Source organism: Anolis sagrei, chromosome 1 (genome assembly GCF_037176765.1).
Source record: "Anolis sagrei isolate rAnoSag1 chromosome 1, rAnoSag1.mat, whole genome shotgun sequence".
Classification (NCBI taxonomy): domain Eukaryota; kingdom Metazoa; phylum Chordata; class Lepidosauria; order Squamata; family Dactyloidae; genus Anolis; species Anolis sagrei.
Genome location: NC_090021.1, coordinates 286,510,097 through 286,530,343, shown reverse-complemented (window position 1 = coordinate 286,530,343; position 20,247 = coordinate 286,510,097). Strand labels below are relative to the sequence as shown.

At 39.2% G+C, this 20,247-nt stretch overlaps 2 protein-coding genes across 5 annotated transcripts in view; one reads left to right on the top strand and one right to left on the bottom strand.

Annotated features, from left to right (window-relative positions):
- TMEM62 (transmembrane protein 62) overlaps positions 1-13,948 on the top strand; it is a 31,767-nt gene extending 17,819 nt beyond the window's left edge. For all 3 annotated transcript variants that reach the window (XM_060761063.2, XM_060761066.2, XM_060761073.2), the window contains 9 exons: positions 697-821; positions 949-1,071; positions 2,608-2,763; positions 3,189-3,348; positions 5,887-6,000; positions 8,183-8,267; positions 8,875-8,979; positions 10,046-10,164; positions 12,091-13,948. In XM_060761063.2, the coding sequence (XP_060617046.2) occupies positions 697-821; positions 949-1,071; positions 2,608-2,763; positions 3,189-3,348; positions 5,887-6,000; positions 8,183-8,267; positions 8,875-8,979; positions 10,046-10,164; positions 12,091-12,417 (1,314 nt within the window). In that variant the 3' untranslated portion in view covers positions 12,418-13,948. The remainder of the gene's footprint in view (positions 1-696; positions 822-948; positions 1,072-2,607; positions 2,764-3,188; positions 3,349-5,886; positions 6,001-8,182; positions 8,268-8,874; positions 8,980-10,045; positions 10,165-12,090) is intronic.
- Positions 13,949-15,164: 1,216 nt separating this feature from the next.
- The window catches only part of PTGR2 (prostaglandin reductase 2), a 35,282-nt gene continuing 30,199 nt past the window's right edge, over positions 15,165-20,247 (bottom strand). Inside the window, exons 9-10 of one of the 2 annotated variants that reach the window (XM_060761093.2) lie at positions 19,693-19,732; positions 15,165-15,837 (exon numbers count right to left, since the gene is read on the bottom strand). In XM_060761093.2, coding sequence (XP_060617076.2) covers positions 15,773-15,837; positions 19,693-19,732 — 105 coding nt within the window. In that variant the 3' untranslated portion in view covers positions 15,165-15,772. The remainder of the gene's footprint in view (positions 15,838-19,692; positions 19,733-20,247) is intronic. The other variant, XM_060761080.2, reaches the window with a different exon arrangement.

The window sequence follows — 20,247 nt, the reverse complement described above, 5'->3', positions numbered from 1 at the left end:
GGCTTTTGGCCTCGAGTAGGCTGAAATTAACCCATATGAGGTAGATACTCTGGCACTTTAGTTGTGAATTGATGGCATCTAGTTTTAGTTTGATCTGCATTTTTAAGTTGTGTTATTTTATTTTATGTCAATAGTGGTTGTTTTATAACTTTTATGTGATATTGTTTTATACTCATGTACCGTTTATGTTATATTGCGCCTGCAGTGTCTTGTAAGCCGCCCCAAGTCTCTTTTGAGAGATAGTGGCAGAACATAAATAAAGTTTATTATTATTATTATTATTATTATTATTATTGTTTTATTTCATTTTTAGTTTATTCTTTTCATACTTCAGGCCAAAGGTGCATTAGAATTGATAACGCAATTATAGTTGAGAACTGCCCATATGGTAATATCTACTAGCACTTCAGAATATGGCTGTAAAAAAGGGGTGATGTGAATATAATTTTTTTGTGGAAAAATACTACAAAAATATTCTGATATCCTTCAGAATTATATTTTATAATGCTGAGGAAGATTAGTCATTATCACTTGTGGGAGGGTGCAGTTCAAGGCATAAATCCAGTGTATGTCATATGGAAACCAGTCAAAGATCTATGAAGAAACATTGTGTCCCTTTTTAGATAGAGATTCAAAGCTGCTAAATCTTAGTGCATACCATGCCACTAAAGCTCTTTGAATTAATCCTTATTTCAGGCTCAAATGCAAGAGTTATCTTTATTGGTTGCAGAAAGTCATAGCAGCAACCACACCATCTGGTTTGGTCACTATCCCACCTCATCAATTATCTCTGCTTCTCCAGGAATACGGATGGCAATGAGGTAAGAATCTTTTTTTGTTCCTCTGGTGATAATGTTTTAATTTTTCCACCTGCTGCTTTTAGTTTTTAACTGACTGTCCATTCATTTTTTTCTTTAAAATCACTAATATTTATACTATTTTGCTTAGCTCTGCTACAGCTTATTTCTGTGGGCACTTTCATACGGTGGGCGGTCTGTTGCCAGTCCTACACACTCGTCACCATCATGGTACTTTAGAACTGGAACTTGGAGACTGGAAGGATAATAGGAAGTAAGTACATTAACAATAGAAAGGTAATACAAAGTGTGGGTGTCAGTGTTTATAGTTCCATTTCCATAGTAATGTGATATTAATAGGAGGATCATTTTTACTTGAACGTTCGTTTATCATCTAATTAAATCAGAGAACAGTATACAAGGAGAGTCTTACATATGTTTATGAAAGAGAAGGAATTGCGATATATGTAATCCCTGACCTACCAAGCAGCTGATTAGGACCATTCCTGTACAAACCAAGTTTTTTTATATATGTAGTCACACTTGGCCATCGTAGTCCATGCTCTTGTTACACTCCAAATAGACTACTGCAACATGCTCTTAATGGTGTTGCCTTTGAAGACTGTTCAGAAGCTTCAAGTGGTCCAGTGGGCGGCAGCCAGATTCCTCCCTGGGACAGCGTATAGGGAGCATACATCTCTCCTGTTACATCAGCTCCACTGGCTGCCAATCTGCTACTGAGCACAATTCAAAGTGCTGACTTTAGCCTATAAAGCCCTAAATGGTTCCTGCTCAGCTTACCTGTCTGAACATATCTCCCTCTATGATCTACCTCAGAGGTTAAGATCTTCTGGGAAGGCCCTGCTCTCAGTCCCACCTCTCTCGCAAGTGAGGCTGGTGGGAATGAGAGACAAGGCCTTCTCAGTGATGGCCCCTCAGCTATGGAACACCCTCCCCATCGAAATTAGAAATTAGCCCCCTCCCTCCTGACCTTCAGGAAGAAAGTAAAAACATAGTTATGGGACCAAGCTTTTGGCTAGTAAGTCAGCGCAATACGAGAATATGGAATAGTGAAATGACTAATAGAACGGCCTTGGATCATAATTTTGGACGACAAAATTTAATAATTGATTTTAATATTTGATTTTAATAATTGAGTTTAATAATTGTTTAATAATTGATTTTAATAGTGATTTTTTTTGTTTTAATGTATTTGTTCATTTTATTGTATGTATGTTTATGGCATCAAATTAATGCCTTTCTGTAAGGCCGCTCCGAGTCCCCTTCGAGGTGAGAAGGGCAGAATATAAATGTAGCAAATAAATAAATAGTAAATAAATAAATAGTGTTATCACAGCTACCCAACCATAAATGATATTTATAGTACTCAAACAGAAAGATCACTGTCAACTTGCATATCTTTAGGAATGTGGTTGTGCTTCTGCATGGGGGGAGATTGAACTGGATGGCCCTTGTGGTCTCTTCCAATTCTATGATTCTATATATAAAATATATTCCATTTCTGTGTCTATTTTCCATACACACACACACACACACAAACACACTTTTATACAAACGTTTCTATTTTACATAAATATACGAAATATGAGATATTTTAACAAGAGTGTCTGGTAAACAGCACAGCTTAAGTTTTCCATTATGCTGACGTCAAGTTAATTTGCTCAGTGAACAATCTTAGTTGAGCAGTTTTCTAGAAAACTGAGGAAATGGAGGTGCCTCAGAAAGTAAGTATACAACTTTCCTTATTGAGAACATTGCTTACAGAAATTATTTTAATTATTGAATATAGGTATCGGATCTTTGCATTTGATCATGATCTCTTCAGCTTTGTTGATGTGACATTTGATGAATGGCCTGTAGTTCTTATCACCAATCCCAAGCCGTATCTTTATAGTAGTTCTGCTCACGAACCACTACAGAGAATACTTCATTCTACACACATCAGGTCGGTGCTTTGAATTATTTTAAGATATTATTTTGTGTATATGTGATTCTATATTTGCATATTTACATAGTAATATTCTGTAATAAGGCTTTTGAATTTGAATATGCTATGAAAGGAAAAGTAATTATGGCTCCTTTGTTAATCTTTATTAGGATAATTATTTTATTTGAAACTTGGAAAAAGAAGTATCAAATTCTACAGTAAAGCAAGCTTTTGTGTCTTCTTCAGAAACTGTATTTTTTTCCCAAAACCATCTCTGTTCCTCTCTGCTGGTCAGAATTATGTAAAAATATGCACTATGTTACACTTCAACGCCAATATTTTACAGTCTTATATGAGGGGAAATAATGTAATTTATTTTATTGGGGTTGTGATAGTGTTATCTTAATAACACCCACAATGTATTGGTTTATTTCTTTTACTAGGATTTTGGCCTTTTCTCCCTCGTACATCAATTCTGTCAAAGTCAGTATTGATGGTGTTAATCTGGGAAATGCTGTTCAGGTATCCGGACAACTCTATGTACTGAAGTGGACTCCCCAGAATTACAGTCTAGGCTTTCATCAGATAGAAGTGGTAGTTCAGGTGAGCTCCCTGCTGCTTTTATCCTTTTATCATATGTTTAATAACCTTAATTGAAATATTATTATTTTTATTAATTTTATTTATACCCTGCCTTTCTCCCAGTGGGGACTCAAGGCGGCTAACAATCCCGCACTTTAGTCGAGTTTAAAAAGCACAATACAAAAGTTTAAAAACAATTACATAATACAGTGTGGGGAAAATAGATTAAAATATAATAAAACTATTGAAATTGCCTTTAAAACTCACAGTCCCCCTCCTCCCAGCATTTTAAGAGCTGGAAAAAGTAGCCCGATTCCATGACATTCAGTGAGTCACTTTAAACAAATAATGAAACTCAGGATGCAGCTGTACAAATAGAAGTAGGCTTAAATCTAATACAAAACTCCAAAAATATTTTTGGGGAGTGGACTGCAACTAGTCAGTCCCCCAGCTTATCTGACAATTGACCATAATGGTTAAGGGGCTTTGGGACTGTTAGTCCAAAAAAAGTAATTATTTCAAACTCCAGTCAAGTGTTTCTCAAACTTTTTGATTCTTTTTAGAATCAGTTTCTATGTACGCGACAGGCCAGCACCCCATTCATCCTTGTCATCTGTCCATCTTGCACTACAATAATTTTGAAGCTAGTGGTAGCAGAATGACCAAGCGTCCTCTGCTAGAGGAGGCACAAAATTCAACTTGGCAAATTTCTGTTCAGAATATAATTTCTAGTTTTCTTAGTTTGATACTATTTTTATATCTTGTTCTTTAATTTAATTCAATTTTTATTTATTTTGTTTTCCTAGAGCAGCTCTGGAATCTCTGGAATGTGTATGCGGAGCCCTTAGAGCTCTGCAGAGCACAGGGTGGAAACTAGTCCAATGGTTCTCAACCTGTGGGTCCCCAGGTGTTTTGGCCTACAATTCCCAGAAATTCCAGCCAATTTACCAGCTGTTAGGATTTCTGGGAGCTGAAAGCCAAAACATCTGGGGACCCACAGATTGAGAACCACTGCTCTAATCTAAAGATGGGAATCAATAGCAACACATGCAGTTCTCGCTAACAGTATCTTTGAATCAGAGCAAATTTGTGGTTTGCAGAAAATCAAGACAATGTGCAGTGGCGACTCACACTAGTGGTGGAAACTCTAGTGCTGAGGGTGAGGTAAATATTGGTGACAAGATCCATTGGGGGCTATCATTCAGAGTGGCAGTAACTGTTGGCAACAACACCTAATATTAAAAAGCAAGCACTCTTGTCAAACAAAATGCCTCTTGATCCCCTGTAGCATCACAGGAGGCTCATCTGTACCTACACTAGAATCCAGGACCAGTCCAGAGTAGCAACATTCTGGCCCAGAGTAGCAACATCACACTGTGGTAATGGCATGAAGTCCAGATGGTCTAGTGTGGACACCCTCAAACTGCAGTCCTCCTGCTATTTGGGCTTCCAACACCCAAACTTCCTGACCATTGACCAAGCTGGCTAGGGCTTCTGGGAGTTGGGTGCCAAAATAGTTGGAGGGCCGCAATTTGAGGATGCCTGGTCTAGTGGGACTGAAACTGGTTCTGCCCCACTAGACCATTACCTCACATTTATTGCTATTCTCAAAGCTCCATGGCCATCTGCCACAGCAGAGTTGGGGGAATACAGGTCTGATCCATCCTCTTTTCCTTGCACTATGAAGTGCAGGGAAAAAGAGTTGGTGGTGTCAGCCCACGTGGACAGTGGATTGGAACCAGTGGTTTGGATTGGAATTATTCATACTGTTACACTCACCCCAAGTGTGGAGCATTCCCCAACCTCGCTTAATGCAGGGTTAAATTGAGTCAACTCATTTTACCCTGTTAACTTTGGTCCACTTTGGCTTCTATGGCCAGAGTGGCACTACATCAGAGCCAAGGCCCAGAGCCATTGTGGGAGATGACTGTGGCACCTTCTATCCTAAGGCCCAGTGTTTCATTCAGTGTTAAAGGATAAAGCTAGTGAGATAAGCAGAGCTAGTGTGCTTTGTGGGGAGCATTTGAGAGTCCTTGATCTCAGCATTTGTCTAAAAATGCCAGTGATGATGCTGTTGCAGAAATATCTCAGGTTTATTCCAGGAGGATATGGCTTTTATTTTTGCACCTGGGAACACTATTACAATGGGGATAAACGGATAGTCCACCCTGAAGTAAGTGTCCAAGCCTTTGATGTCAGGCATCCTATGATCAGGAGCCCCTGGTGGCACAATGGGTTAAATCCTTGTGCTGGCCGGACTGCTGACCAAAAGTTCGGTGGTTCAAATCCGGGGAGTGGGGTGAGCTCCCGTTTGTCAGTTCTAGCTTCTCCTGCAAGGACATGAGAGAAGCCTCCCACAGGATGGTAAAACATCAAACAACTGGGCATCCCCTGGGCACCATCCTTGCAGACGACCAATTCTCTCACACCAGAAGCAACTTGCAGTTTCTCAAGTCGCTCCTGACACAAAATGTCTATGATCATTCCAATAGACAAGTCTATCCATATGTAACTACTTAATGATGACATATATTTTGCCTTTTTTGTTCCTATTTTTAGGATGCCAGCGGTAGAAATACTACTCAGGTTCATACATTTGCTATGGAAGAAAACCTGTCTCTCAGTTTTGGCCTGGTTGCTTCTTGGCTTCTTCTTACTGACCATTATATATGGGTGAGTATTCCCATTAAAGATGAGGCCACATGATATATTCTTTAGAAACCCTTTTAAGAGGACTTTGTACCTTTTTACATGTTTATGAAACTTTTTTTATTAGACTTCATCTGTAAAACTAAGTTGACTGCATATACAAACACTTATTTTTTATTTAAACATAACATTTTTCCTTTGTTCAACTTCATATAAATAAATAATCTAATCTATCCTAGAATTTAAATGGAGGTTACATTATTTGAAAGCAAGTAATAGCATAGGATACAAAATATGAATTATAGATCTTATATTTGGCTGGGTTTTTGACAGTTCACCATGTGCAGGGCTTGATGAATGCAAGGCTGGGGTGAAAATTGCTGGAAGAAACATTAACAACCTTAGATATGCAGATGATACCACTTTGATGGCCAAAAGCGAGGAGGAGCTGAGGAGCCTTCTAATCAAGGTGAAAGAAGAAAGTGCAAAAGCTGGGTTGCAGTTAAACATCAAAAAAACCAAGATTCTGGCAACAAGAATGACTGGCAAATAGAGGGAGAAAACGTGGAGGCAGTGACAGACTTTGTATTTCTAGGTGCAAAGATTAGTGCAGACGCAGACTGCAGCCAGGAAATCAGAAGATGTTTACTTCTCAGGAGGAGAGCAATGACCAATCTCGATAAAATAGTGAAGAGTAGAGACATCACACTGGCAATGAAGGTCCGCATAGTTAAAGCATTGGTATTCCCTGTAGTAACCAATGGATGTGAGAGCTGGACCATAAGGAAGACTGAGCAAAGGAAAATATACCCTTTTGAACTGTGGTGCTGGAGGAAAATTCTGAGAGTGCCTTGGACCACGAGAAGATCCAACCAGTCCATACTTCAAGAAATAAGCCTGACTGCTCATTGGAGGGAAGGATATTAGAAGCAAAGATGAAGTACTTTGGCCACATTATGAGAAGACAGGAAAGCTTAGAGAAGACAATTATGCTGGGGAAAATAGAAGGAAAAAGGAAGAGGGGCCGACCAAGGGCAAGATGGATGGATGGGATCCTTGAAGTGACTGGCTTGACCTTGAAGGAGCTGGGGGTGGGGACAGCCAACAGGGAGCTCTGGCATGGGCTGGTCCATGAGGTCATGAAGAATTGGAAGTGACTGAACGAATAAACAGCAACAATGACCTTGGACATGTCTACAGACAACGTCGGCTCTTTGGCTTAGAAATGAAGATGAGCACCACCCCCCAGAGTTGGACATGACTAGACTTAATGTCAAGGGGAAACCTTTACTTTTACTTTTAGTATTTCACTATGCAATGGTATATAATGGGACTTCACCATCCACAGATTTTGGTATTTGTGGGGGGTTCCTGGAACCAAATCCCAGGAGATACAAGGGTCCCCTATATTCTCTTCAAATTTCTCCATTACAGTTTAAATGGGAGATTCTTACATGTACTATGAATGACATAACTACATTGTGAGTCTAGAGTTTAGATTCTACCCCATCTTACCTGGTAGTAAAATGACATTAAATGTAATAATATTTACTTCTGAGCAGGCATCCATGAACATAGCATGCATTGAAAAAACTGACATACACTCTTGTTCAGAATCAAGTGTCCTGAAATGGTGAAAAATGCTTGGTCTAGATTTAAAATGCTATGCAGTAAAAGCAGCTTTCTCATTTTTATTGAAATAACTTTCTTTAAACCAGTGGTTCTCAACTTGTGGGTCCCCAGGTATTTTTGGCCTACAACTCCCAGAAATTCCAGCCAGTTTACTAGATGTTAGGATTTCTGGCAGTTGAAGGCCAAAACACCTGGGTATCCACAGGTTGAGAACAACTGCTTTAAACTGTACTTTATATTTTAAAAATATAAAACTACTGTCATCATATATGTGTGTGTGTGTGTGTGTGTGTGTGTGTGTAATGGAACAGTCACAGGAGGCATAACTTCCCAGAAAACTGCTGGAGAAAAAACATTTCAATTGTTTCCAGAACTCTTGCCATTATTAAGAATAATAATTAAAACAGATGGAAAACATGGCGTTGGATGTGCGGAGGCATATCTGTTGAATTCTAGCCATTTTGCAGATCTGTTGTCTTTAGTAATCCTGAAATACTGATAAAAGCTCTTTTTTCTGCAACTTTTTGTCTGGTGTATTTGGCAATCCAATCCCTTCACATATTTTCTGTTTCAGGTTCGAACACTGTTCATTTTAGCAGCTGTAACTCAAATTCTCTTGCTGATTATTTTCCGATATCGAAGACCACCAATATTAAAACGTAAGAGATTTGGTTTTCTAATTGGGGAGGGAGGATGTAAAGCTTACCTTTTGGGTCCCTAATCATTATCCCAAGTTTACTGCAGCTCCAGTTACATTTATATTGAATTGGACTGTATTGTATTAGTGCAGCTATAACAGGCTTGGACAAACTCCAGCCCTCCAGGTGTTTTGGACTTTAACTCCCACAATTCCTAACAGCCTACTGGCTGTTAGGAATTGTGGGAGTTGCAGCCCAAAACACCTGGAGGGTCGAATTTTGCCCAAGCCTGTTCTATAATGCACCTTTTCTCCAAAGCTAAGGCTAAAGGTTACTTATTATAGTGATTCAGGCAACACTGGCATTGCTAGAAGTACTTCCTCCACACCCTATCAACGCCAGCTTTACTATAACTAAGCAGTAAAGTAGATTTGAGCAACATTCTTATCTTCACAATTATTGCTAAGGGAGAGAAAATGCCATGATTGCTATTTTTTTTCTGCAACAGAAATATCAAGAAAGCATGCGGGCTGCTATTTGTGAATTTGTAATTTACTAACTTTGATGGCACTTTTCAGCTTGTGAACAGGTCCTCAGTGTGTGTTTTTCAATTGTCTTTGCATTTTAGAACCTCTGGGCAAAGCAGTGCGGATCTCTTTTTCTCTTCACGTCCTGACTAAAATAAATTTATTTTATTACTCATTTCTGTGGCTGAGTTTGTATACTGTCATAGGTAAGGAATAAATAGCCCTCAAACTCCTTCATAACTCCTTTATAGTGTTTAGTGTCTTTTAAAAAAACAACTTTATATTTTTCATCTGAAAATATGTAAAATGTGTAATATTTTGTAAATATGTAAAATGTGTAATATTCCGTGGCCATACAGTCCGGAAAACTAACAACAACCCAGTGATTTTGGCCATGAAAGCACTCGACAATACATTGAAGATCTCTATGGGGAGAAAGAAACTGTTCAAAGACACATGGAAATTGGAAAAATATAAAAATCAATGCAAAGCTTATGTAGTACTCTGATACCACTTTATCCTCTATGACGCCATTCTGTGAAATCCCGAGACTTAATAGTTTCTTAGGTTATTTTAGATTTCCTCCCAGTGCCTTACCAAAGTACAAATAAGGTGCAGGACGCAGTCATGGCACTAACAACTTTATGGCCCAAAACTACTATCCCCTAGATTACATAGGCCTGCCAATTTACCAGGACGATCTCTCCTGGAATTGCACATCTTTTGGTTATGTAATAGTAACGCCTCACTTCTCCATGGTCCCGAATCCATATTTCCTGTCGAGGGTAACTCCAGCCACCTGCAGTTCCCCTCCTTCGTAATTTTGTATTTCAGTTATTGTTTGCAAAGCAATATGTGTGTTTCAGCATTAAGAAAAACCTTTATTCTGTAATTACTGGGAAAGTGGGAGGAGAGCATGCTAGCATAGAGGCGACTGGGGATCATTGTATCAGGTAATTTTGTGGCACGATTGGAGTTTTGTCATCAACAGAAGCGATGGTCCTGCTTTTATGCCAGTTTGCCACCTTGATACAATACAATCATTAAAGTGGTATCAAAGTGCTATAATTGTGTATGGTGCATGCTGTTCAAAATCCTACATATGGAATAGGATGCCACTTATCAGATGACATCATTACAAAAGTGTCTTATCCAATTAGCTATTTTAAAGTACTGTTGTAAATGTATGCAAGTGAGACTGGAATAAATAATTGTTAAAGCTCATTGAGGCCAACATGAAATTACAGTCAGTATAACCTTCTCTCCCCTCAGGGCCCTGGTTTATTGGTGAGATTATAGATGGTCATATAGGCGCCTGTTTTTCCTTTGGAGTATTTGTTGGTGGTCATTTCTTTGAAGGCAGCATCACATTCCTCATTGGACTTGCACAGGTAGGATTTCAAGTATGACTTCTGGCTTTAAAAAATTCTCAAGATTTAGGCATCTGACAGATAATGCAGTCATGGTGGTAAAAATATTTGTTTTGTTGATATCTAGTGTAATATGCATTGAATAATGGATTTAGTAGGCAGTAGGGCTTTGGACAGCTTGTTTGTAACAAATTCCATTCCCTAGATGGCCAGGAGAAGCAATGCACTACTACTGGGTTTCACCCCCGCACCCAATATCAGATCATAGGAATAAGGGAGAAGTATTTATTTGAAATATGTATAGCCTGCATTTTGGCTACATATAACTTTAATAGGATGGGGAATGTGGTGGCGCAGTGGGTTCAACCACTAAGCTGCAGAACTTGCTGACTGGAAAGTTGGCGGTTCAAATCCACGGAATGGGGTGAGTTCCCATTGTTAGCCCCAGCTTCTGCCAACCTAGAAGATTGAAAACATGCAAATGTGAGTAGATCAATAGGTACCAATTCTGCGGGAAGGTAACGGCTCTCCATGCAGTCATGCTGGCCACATGACCTTGGAGACATCTAAGGACAATGCTCTTCAGCTTAGAAATGGAGATGAGCACCACCCCAGAGCTGGATTCAACTAGGCTTAATGTCAAGGGGGAAACCTTTACCTTTACTTATATCCTAAATAAATATAAATAAAATATAATAAAAGTATGCTAAAATCATAGCAAAAAAACCCGAAGCAAATAATTAAAAACAAGAACAGAAGTGAACTGATAGTTGCAAGATCTGAACTTGAAACCATTCATGGCATTGATCAGAGAGTGCTCCTTCTGAAAAAACTCTCTCCAAGTCAGTTTTCTGAATGCAACTAGACTTTGATCAAAGCCTCTTGTGATGATTATAAAAATTTGGAAGAATTCTGAAATATAATTGTGCCCTAAACATTAGAGTCAGAGATGGCTTTTACCCCTTCAGTTTCCCAAAGCTAAAAACGGAACAACTATTTACATTGTAGACCCGGCATGGGCAAACTTCAGCCCTCTTGGTGTTTTGGACTTCCAACTTGCACAATTCCTATTAGCCTACTGGCTGTTGGGAATTGTGGGAGGGTTTTTTTTATCATGTCAGAATTGACTTGAGAAACTGCAAGTCACTTCTGGTGTGAGAAAATTGGCCGTCTGCAGAGACGTTGCCCAGGGTATGCCCAGATGTGTTACTATCCTGTGGGAGGCTACTCTCATGTTCCCGCATGGGAAGCTGGAGCTGACAGATAGGAGCTCACCCTGTCTTCCGGATTCGAACAGCCGACTTTCAGGTCAGCAGTTCAGCCGGCACAAGGGTTTAATTGTGGGAGTTGAAGTCCAAAACATCTGGAGGGCTGAACTTTGCCCATGCCTGTTGTAGAAATATTGCAAGGTATAATCATTTTTTGAAAATATCTTATTGAAAATCTGAAGTGGACCTCTTACCAGTTGAAATTTTGTTTTGGATTTTTTTTTTTTTGGCATTTTTTGGCCATCTATATGGCCTTATAAGGCCTTAGAAGCAGAAAACTGCAACTAGCCTGAAAACAGTTGCCCACTCTTGTTGATTGCAAGGCATTGCTTCTTTTTCCCCATAGGCAAAGACCTGCCAGAATCGTACAAGGAAATAAATAGTGTGTGGTATAAAAATTAAGTAGGCAACTATGGGAGAACACCGAGTGCTTTGAATTACCCTGAGGACCAAACCATTTTCTCTCTGGCACCAGGTTTTCCTGCCCTTCCAGTTTTCCTTAGTCACCAGTGATCTCTATATAAGACCTACTTACAGAACCTGAAACTTGCTGACTCATGATTTTAGGTATTGCTGCTTGAACACTTTTGCAGACATAGTTTGTCCACATTCTCACTTAGACTATTTTCTCAGTAAGTTGTATATAGACTAACAACTTTTTTGTTTCTTTCTTTGGCAGATGCTGTTTTTTAACCTACCACTGATGGCATATACGTGTTGGTGTCTCTTTTTACGTTGCCAAGGGCATTGCTTTAGCTCCCACCTACGTCAAGTCAGATTGTGTTGGGTTGTGCCCATCCACTTCTGCATGTCAATCTTATTTTTCTGGCAGGTCTATTCCTGCTATTTCCTGCTGATGACATATGGAACTATGTCTTTTTTCCTCTCTCCCCTGAGAACTTGGGCAGTGACTCTAACCTTCTTCCTGTTCTACAGAACCTGGAGACTGCAGTCTTCCATGCTTAGAACTTTCATTTTGGAAATGAAAAACTACCAAACTTCATAATAGCAACTCTTCAGGCAACTGAAGAGCACTTTCTTTTAAAAGATTGTCACATGATGAAGCTGTGAATGATAGGTTTGTATGACCACTGTCCCCTCTACTGCTGTCCTGAAAATATGTCTGTGCTGTGAAATAAGGCTTTCAGAAGGTCAAGGCTGTAAGGAATCTACAGCATTCTGGAGCTACTAACTGCATTTGTTGACAGAAAGTTAGTTTGACTTGCTCTCATTTTAATACTAAACAAAGTTCACCAGTGGACTACTGTAATGAATTGTAACTGCTCTTCCTTTTCAATGTTTACACGTGTTGCACCATACCTAAACGTGGAACTACTTATTGCTTTGTCACTGATAACTGATACAGCTCTAGGACAAAGCTAAATAGCAAACAACGTATCTTCTCCCTGCTTTAGGCAGGCAAATCTATCACCATCATCACTTCATTTAAGGAGATACTTTTGAAATGGCCCAAGGAGTCCAAACTAGTTACTGTGAAGCCTTTTTTTTTTCTAAAAATTGAATATTTATTGCCCTTCAGCCACCTATTGTGTTTCACAACAGAGCAACATAAAATCAAAATGAAACGTAATAACTTTACCATCGTTTAAAAGCAATAGATTTATAAGGAAACAGAACATCTGCATATAATATAATTTAGTGCGGATATTAAACTTGTTGGACAAAACTTCCATTCTCCACCTCTGACTGAAAGAGGTTGTAGTCCCACAACATCTTTAAGGCCAGAAGGCCTATCTTTGGGCTACTCTTCTAATAGGAAAACGTAACAACAGTCAGACCACATGTGCAAAGGACTTGGCAGTAACTGGGGTGAAGGGGGGGGGGACGGACATTTTTTAATTGAAAATAATGTAATAGCTGCTGACTTTTCAGTGTGAGATGTAACGTTTGCTCTTAATTTTTAAACATGATGGGGGCCATTTGCTCTTTTATTTGTTTACATAATAGAAATTTTAAAAATATACTGCCAACAACTAAAAAGAAATGGTTTATTTTTGTTTCTTTAAGTACTGGTCATGCATGAGATTTTTCAATGCATTTCCAAGCTCTCACTGTACAAGTGCATCTTGAATATTTTATAGACGTGTCTTGTGACCATTAACTATGCTGGTTAGGGCTGCGCAAGGAGTTTTGCTCAAATGTCAAAAGGGTGCAGGTTGAGAGACATGAATATAGGAAATGCAGAATTTTCACTGAATAGTGCAGCCCCATCTCAACTGCTCTCTTTCTAACATCTGAACTACTTTGTTCTGGTGACCTGGCAGCTCTTTCAGCAGGAGACAATGAAGTGAGATGGAAAAATGCAGTGTCTTTCATATTAGCATGTGTACTTCCAAGTTGCCTGCCACTGTATGGCAACCTCATGAATTTCACCAAGTTTTCATAGCCAAGGAATGCTCAGCAGTTATTTACCATTGCTTTTGTATGAAGCACAGAGGCGGGGAAGTTTGAATTTGCATCTGCCTTTTTCAACAGCAACCTTATGTTTCTTATAATAAACATCATTCTGCCTTTAATACCCATTTTGTAAGGACTTTCCTTCACCTTTACATTATTTCTTCTCCCTTATCCAATAAAGTTTACACCGTAAATAATTTGTGAGAAACATTTCACATATATATTTTGGAGTAACATAGCTTTTAATAGATCAGCATAGTTAAAGCAATTGTATTTCCCGTAGTAACCAATGGATGTGAGAACTGGACCATAAGGAAGGCTGAGCAAAGAAAGATAGATGCTTTTGAACTGTGGAGTTGAAGAAAAATTCTGAGAGTGCCTTGGACCACAAGAAGATCAAACCTGTTCATACTCCAGGAAATAAAGCCTGACTGCTCACTGGAGGGAAGGACATTAGAGGTAAAGATGAAGTACTTTGGTCACATAATGAGAAGACAGGATACCTTGGAGAAGATAATGATGCTGGGGAAAACGGAAGGAAAAAGGAAGAGGGGCTGACCAAAGGCAAGATGGATGGATGTTATCCTTGAAGTGACTGGCTTGACCTTGAAGGAGCTGGGGTGGCAACGGCCGACAAGGAACTCTGGCATGGGCTCGTCCATGAGGTCATGAAGAGTCGGAAGTGACTGAATGAATAAACAACAAGCTTTGAATATACACCACAGAGTTATAAGGACCAAGTTACATGCTGCTCCCATTGTATAACATGTCCAGTGAAGTGTAGGAGAGAATAAGAGTCCTCCTACATGGTTTATGTAACTGGCCATGTATGTATGAACTGAAAAAGGGTATATCCTACTTGGCTGGTGTCTCCTCCCACCCACCTCTGCAATGCATGAGTGTGTGGGATGGAGGATATGTTTCTGTGCTGTCAGTATATATTTCTGTATAGTATGTATGTAAAATGAAGTGTGTTCCTGCAACAATCGGTTAACAGAGCTTAAAGGCTTGGCCTGCAATGTTTCCTTTTTAGCAGTATCTCTTGAAATTATAGCATAATGGAAACTATAGCATAATGGAAACAACCCAATTTAAATACAGTTTTCCCTCTATATTCAGGATCCCCCAGGGATTCCAAAATCTGTGGATGCTCCATTCCTATGATATACAATGGTGTAGTAAAATGGTATCCCTTATATAAAATGACAAAACCAAGGTTTGCTTTTTGGACTGTACAGGGGCTCCTTGGAATACACTTTGAGAACCTCTGGTATAAAGAATCAGTTTGCTAATGGTGGCCCTGAAAGGAACAGTGTCACATAAATTAAAAGAAATAAAGATTTCTTTGTCATCTCAGTTTTAATTGTAACTACAATATTTTTGCAAATTATTTATTGAGTTTTAAAATTAATGAACCGATTCACAATAAGTAATATATTTTAAGGAAAAAAGACAGAAAGAAAAAAAAGGGGGAAAGGCATATAATTAAAACATGATAGAACTGTAATCACCCCAATACTAATTACATTATCAACATTTTGAAAAAGTATTGTTCTACCATTACAGACCCAACTAACTACACAGTCATACTAGAATTACAACTAAGCATAATCACATATTATTACATTGTTATATTTGTTGCTCAAAAATCCTTAAACGGTTTTCAGTCTTTCAGTGCGTTTTCAATTGGCTTATTCTTCAGAACCTACATTAATTTTGGCAATTTAGGTTATACTGCAACTATATTCTGTTACAACAGCGTGGCACATACTGTGTTATTGAATGATGTTTTCTATTTTATTAAAAAGTATATAGAACAAGGCCGTTACCTGAATTTTCCAAGCTCAATATTCAAATGCAGAGATGTATTCATTAATACAATGATACAAAAGAGAAGATTGTGGAAGTAAAAGATGTGTTTTCCATCATAGTTTACACTTGTTTTACTTTGAAACAAGGACGATCTGTTTTCCAGTGTTCCCCCCTGACATCATCGACTGGAAAGCAACTATGAGAGAACAAAAAGAACAGCAAAAGGTACTTGTAATGCTTTTTCAAATGAAAGTATCCATAATGGACTGAAATGTACAGGGTTCTGGTACCAAAAAGAATCAGTATACATTCAGCCTTTCACATTCACTGGGTTTAGGCACAGGGCCCCTGAAAAAGTGTGAATAAAGAAACGCCTCTCCAGGAATCTTGGGAGTATCTTGCAGGTTGTCCTCAACTTCTGCACTGAAGGATCTAGAAATTCCTAGAATTATTCTTTCTAGGAATCACTAGGTGTTTCAGCACAACTGTATGGTCAACTTCCTAGAAAACATATTAAGCAAATCAGTGAATGACTAAATTTGTAAAAGTCACACTTGCAAATGTGAAGGGCCAACTGTACATTTCATGTTTTCATAGAATCATAGAATCATTAAATAATAATTAATAAATAAGAGTTGGAAGAGACCACATGGGCCATCAAGTCCAACCCCCTGCCGTGCAGGAAAAGCACAATCAAATTATCCCTGACAGATGGCCATCCAGCCTCTGTTTAAAAGTTTCCAAGGAAGGAGCTTCTACCACACTCTGAGGCAGACAGTTCCACTGTTGAACAGCTCGTATGGTCAGGAAGTTATTCCTAATGTTCAGGTGAAATTTCCTTTCCTGTAATTTGAACCCATTGCTCCTAGTCCTAGTTTCAAGGGCAGAAGAAAACAAGTCTGCTCCATCTTCCTTATGATACCCTTTCACATATTTATACATGGCTATCATGTCTCCTCTCAACCTACTCTTTTGCAGGCTACACATCCCCAGTTCTTTTAAGATGCTCCTCATAGGGCATGGTCTTTAGACCCTTGATAATTTTAGTCACCCTCCCCTAGACACCTTCCAGCTGGTCAATATTTATTTTAAACTCTGGTGCCCAGAATTGGACACAGTATTCCCGGTGAGGTCAAAGCAAAGCAGAATACAAAGGCACAATGACTTGCATCAATCTAGACACTATACTCCTTTTGATGCAGCCCAAAATCCCATTGACTTTTTTAGCTGCTACATCACACTGTTGGCTCATGTTCAACTTGTTGTCTACGAAGACTCTTTCTCACATGGACTGTTGTCGAGCCAGGCACCACCCATTTTGCATCTTTGTGTTTCTTTTTTTTCTGTCTAAGTGAAGTATTTTACATTTGTCCTTGTTGAAATTCATTTTGTTAGTTTTGGCCCACCTCTCTAATCTGTTACGGTCCTTTTGAATTCTAATTGAGTTTTGATCCTGTCCTCTGGAGTATTAGCTATCCCTCCTAATTTGATGCCGTCTGCAAACTTGATGAGCATGCCCTCTAAAGTTTGATCCAAGTCATTAATAAAGATGTTGGACAGAACTGGGCCCAGGACTGAACCCTGCAGCACTCCACTTGTCACTTCTTTCCAGGATGAAGAGGAACCATTGGTGAGCACCCTTTGTTTAACCAATTACAGATTCACCTAATAGTAGTTTCCTTTGGGGGGAGAAGGGCAGGGTATAAATATAGGAAATAAATAAATAAATAAATAAAATTAAAAAGAACATCTTCAGATTTTGGAAAAGCCGGGCATGATTGCCTTTTATCAGCTATCCTGTGCTTCAGGTTCCAGTCCTCTTTAGAGAAGATTTTATTATGTTTTATTTGAGCCTGTTCTTTGTAATCATGAGGGCTAACTGCAATCATGTAGGCTACTTGAAAGAGGCAGCAAGAGGAAAAAATGCAGATCACTGGTAAAAACATCAAACAGTTCTGTGTCCACCTGCACTTCTCCAGATTCAAGCTACTGCTACATATCTTCAATGCCTGGGACTCAGAATCAGCCATGCAGGTTCATTAGAGAATAGCAATCTAATGTTTAAACTGTCCCTCCCGAAGTAGACCCCTAGGTTAGCAATAATCTCTTCATCAGGTAAAAGCCACAGGCTGAAACCAGGACTTTGTGCATACTTGTCCTAAGGCTTTGTAGCACCCTCTTCTATGGAAGTCATGACTCCCTTACCTTCTGGGCTTGCAAAGGACCTATAAAGGTCACCTGTTTTTGGTGGTTTTAAAGGCCAACTTCGGAGTAGTCTGATGTGTGTTTAGTTTAGCACCGTGGTTCTCAACCTATGGGTCCTCAGGTGTTTTGGGCTACAACTCCCAGAAATCCCAGCCAGTTTACCAGCTGTTAGGATTTCTGGGAGTTGAAGGCCAAAACATCTGGGGACCCACCACTTGAGAACCAATATATAGGTTTACATATTTTATTTCTGCATGGATTGGATGGCCTTGGGGTCTCTTCCAACTCTATGATTCTATCATTCTACATAAGATGCTCTGATCACGTGGAAAGTGCTATAAATATTACAATCATGTATATTAGTATACAATCATTAGTATATAATTGCCCAGTTAAAAATTCTGTGTAATAAAAATTCGAAATTTCTCTTTTGTCATTTTGAGTGCTTTAAGTGAGTTATAAATTTTATAACACAAATGTGTCTATTTCCATGTGATAAAAGGACATCACCTTCTAAAACAAAAGGGACCAAATGGGCACATAGACAAATAAAACCAATCCCCACCAACCAAATAGCAATAGTACTTGCTAATAATTCAGAATATATCAAAACAGGATCTCTAGTCTCTAAACAAGGGCTTTACCCAATATATATCCCTTCAGATGTATATGATTACAACTCCAAGAATCCCCTCAGTCAATAAGGGTATCAGGACTCAGGAAAGTTGACAAACAGGTTCTGCTAATATAGATGGAGCCCCTGGTGGTGCAATGTGTTAAACTCTTGTGCCAGCAGGACTGCTAGCGGGGAATGGGGTGAGCTCCTGTCTGTCAGCTCCAGCTTCTCATGTGGGGACATGAGAGTAGCGATTCGAATCCGGGGTGAGCTTCTGTCAGCTCCAGCTTCTCATGTGGGGACATGAGAGTAGCCTCCCACAGGATGGTAAAACATTCAGTTGTCCCCTGGGCAACATCCTTGCAAACGGCCACTTCTCTGACACCAGAAGCGAATTGCAGTTTCTCTAGTAGCTCCTGACACGAAAAAAAGCCATTCAGTTCAGGGGCTTACTTATGCAATTAGACCTCTGGTGGAGTAGCAGGTCAAACCGCTGAGCTGCTGAACTTGATGACCGAAAGGTCGGCAGTTTGAATGAGTAGTGGGGTGAGTTCCCACTGTTAGTGCCAGCTTCTGACAACCTAGCACTTCGAAAACATGCAATTGTGAGTAGATCAATAGATACTACTTTGGCGGGAAGGTAATGGCACACCATGCAGTCATGCTGGCCACATGACCTTGGAAGTGTTTACAGACAATGCCGGCTCTTCAGCTTAGAAATGGAGATGAGCACCAACTCCCAGAGTTGGACATAGCTAGACCTAATATCACCTTTACTTTATGCTCATCAAACCTGTCCAGAAGAAAATAGTTTTAATGAACCTAGAAATTCTGCCATAATTTGCTGAAGTGTTGTTTATTTATTTATGTATTTATTTCTGGGCACTGGGCTTTTCTTCTAAAATATAAAGTGAAGGTGAATAGCTTATTGGAAATGTCTAATAGCTAATTCCTACTTTTAAAAATGTATATTTTGATCAGAGGTGGAAAGCAGACAACTAAAACTACTAAGCTTCTTCGTCATCAGCTATATTAGTTAAAGCTGCTGGAAACCAGTCCAGAGGATTACAATTTAGAATTTAAGATGGATATGCTGATGTTTAACTAACTTTACATTATCACTTGCAATGGCTCCCTGGTACCTTAGATTTTTCCACATGCCCCCAATGTATTTGCCTACTGCAAAATGGTCTCTTGAAAAATCACTCTGAGAAAGAAGTAATACCTTACCTCCAATGTTTTCCAAGCCTTCCACCACTGTCTCTTTAACCTGTTAAGAAGAAATAACAGATTATAGCATACTGCCTTTTGCCTGTTTCCTAAATGCAACCAGTTTTCAATATCATGGAGGGTTACATATCCTAATATATGTTCTCAGGTTCATTAATTTTCTAGTTCAAAGAGTTATTAAACTGTCTGATCAGAAAGTTCTAACAATATTGCAGATAGAATAATAATAATATGGATGGCAAAATATTTTTCTAAAAGAAAGTAATTACTAAAGCTCATAAGTGAAATCTTCTAAGACAACATTTTTCAACCTAGGGGTTGGGATCTCTGGGGGGGGGGGGTCGCGAGGGGGTGTCAGAGGGGTCATCAAAGATCATCAGAAAACACAGTATTCTCTGTCAGTTATGGGGATCTGTGTGGGGAGTTTGGCCCAATTCTATCGTTGATGGGGTTAAGAATGCTCTTTGGTTGTAGGTGAACTATAAATCCCAGCAACTACAACCCCCAAATGTCAAGGTCTATTTTCCTCAAACTCCACCAGAACTCAAACTTGGG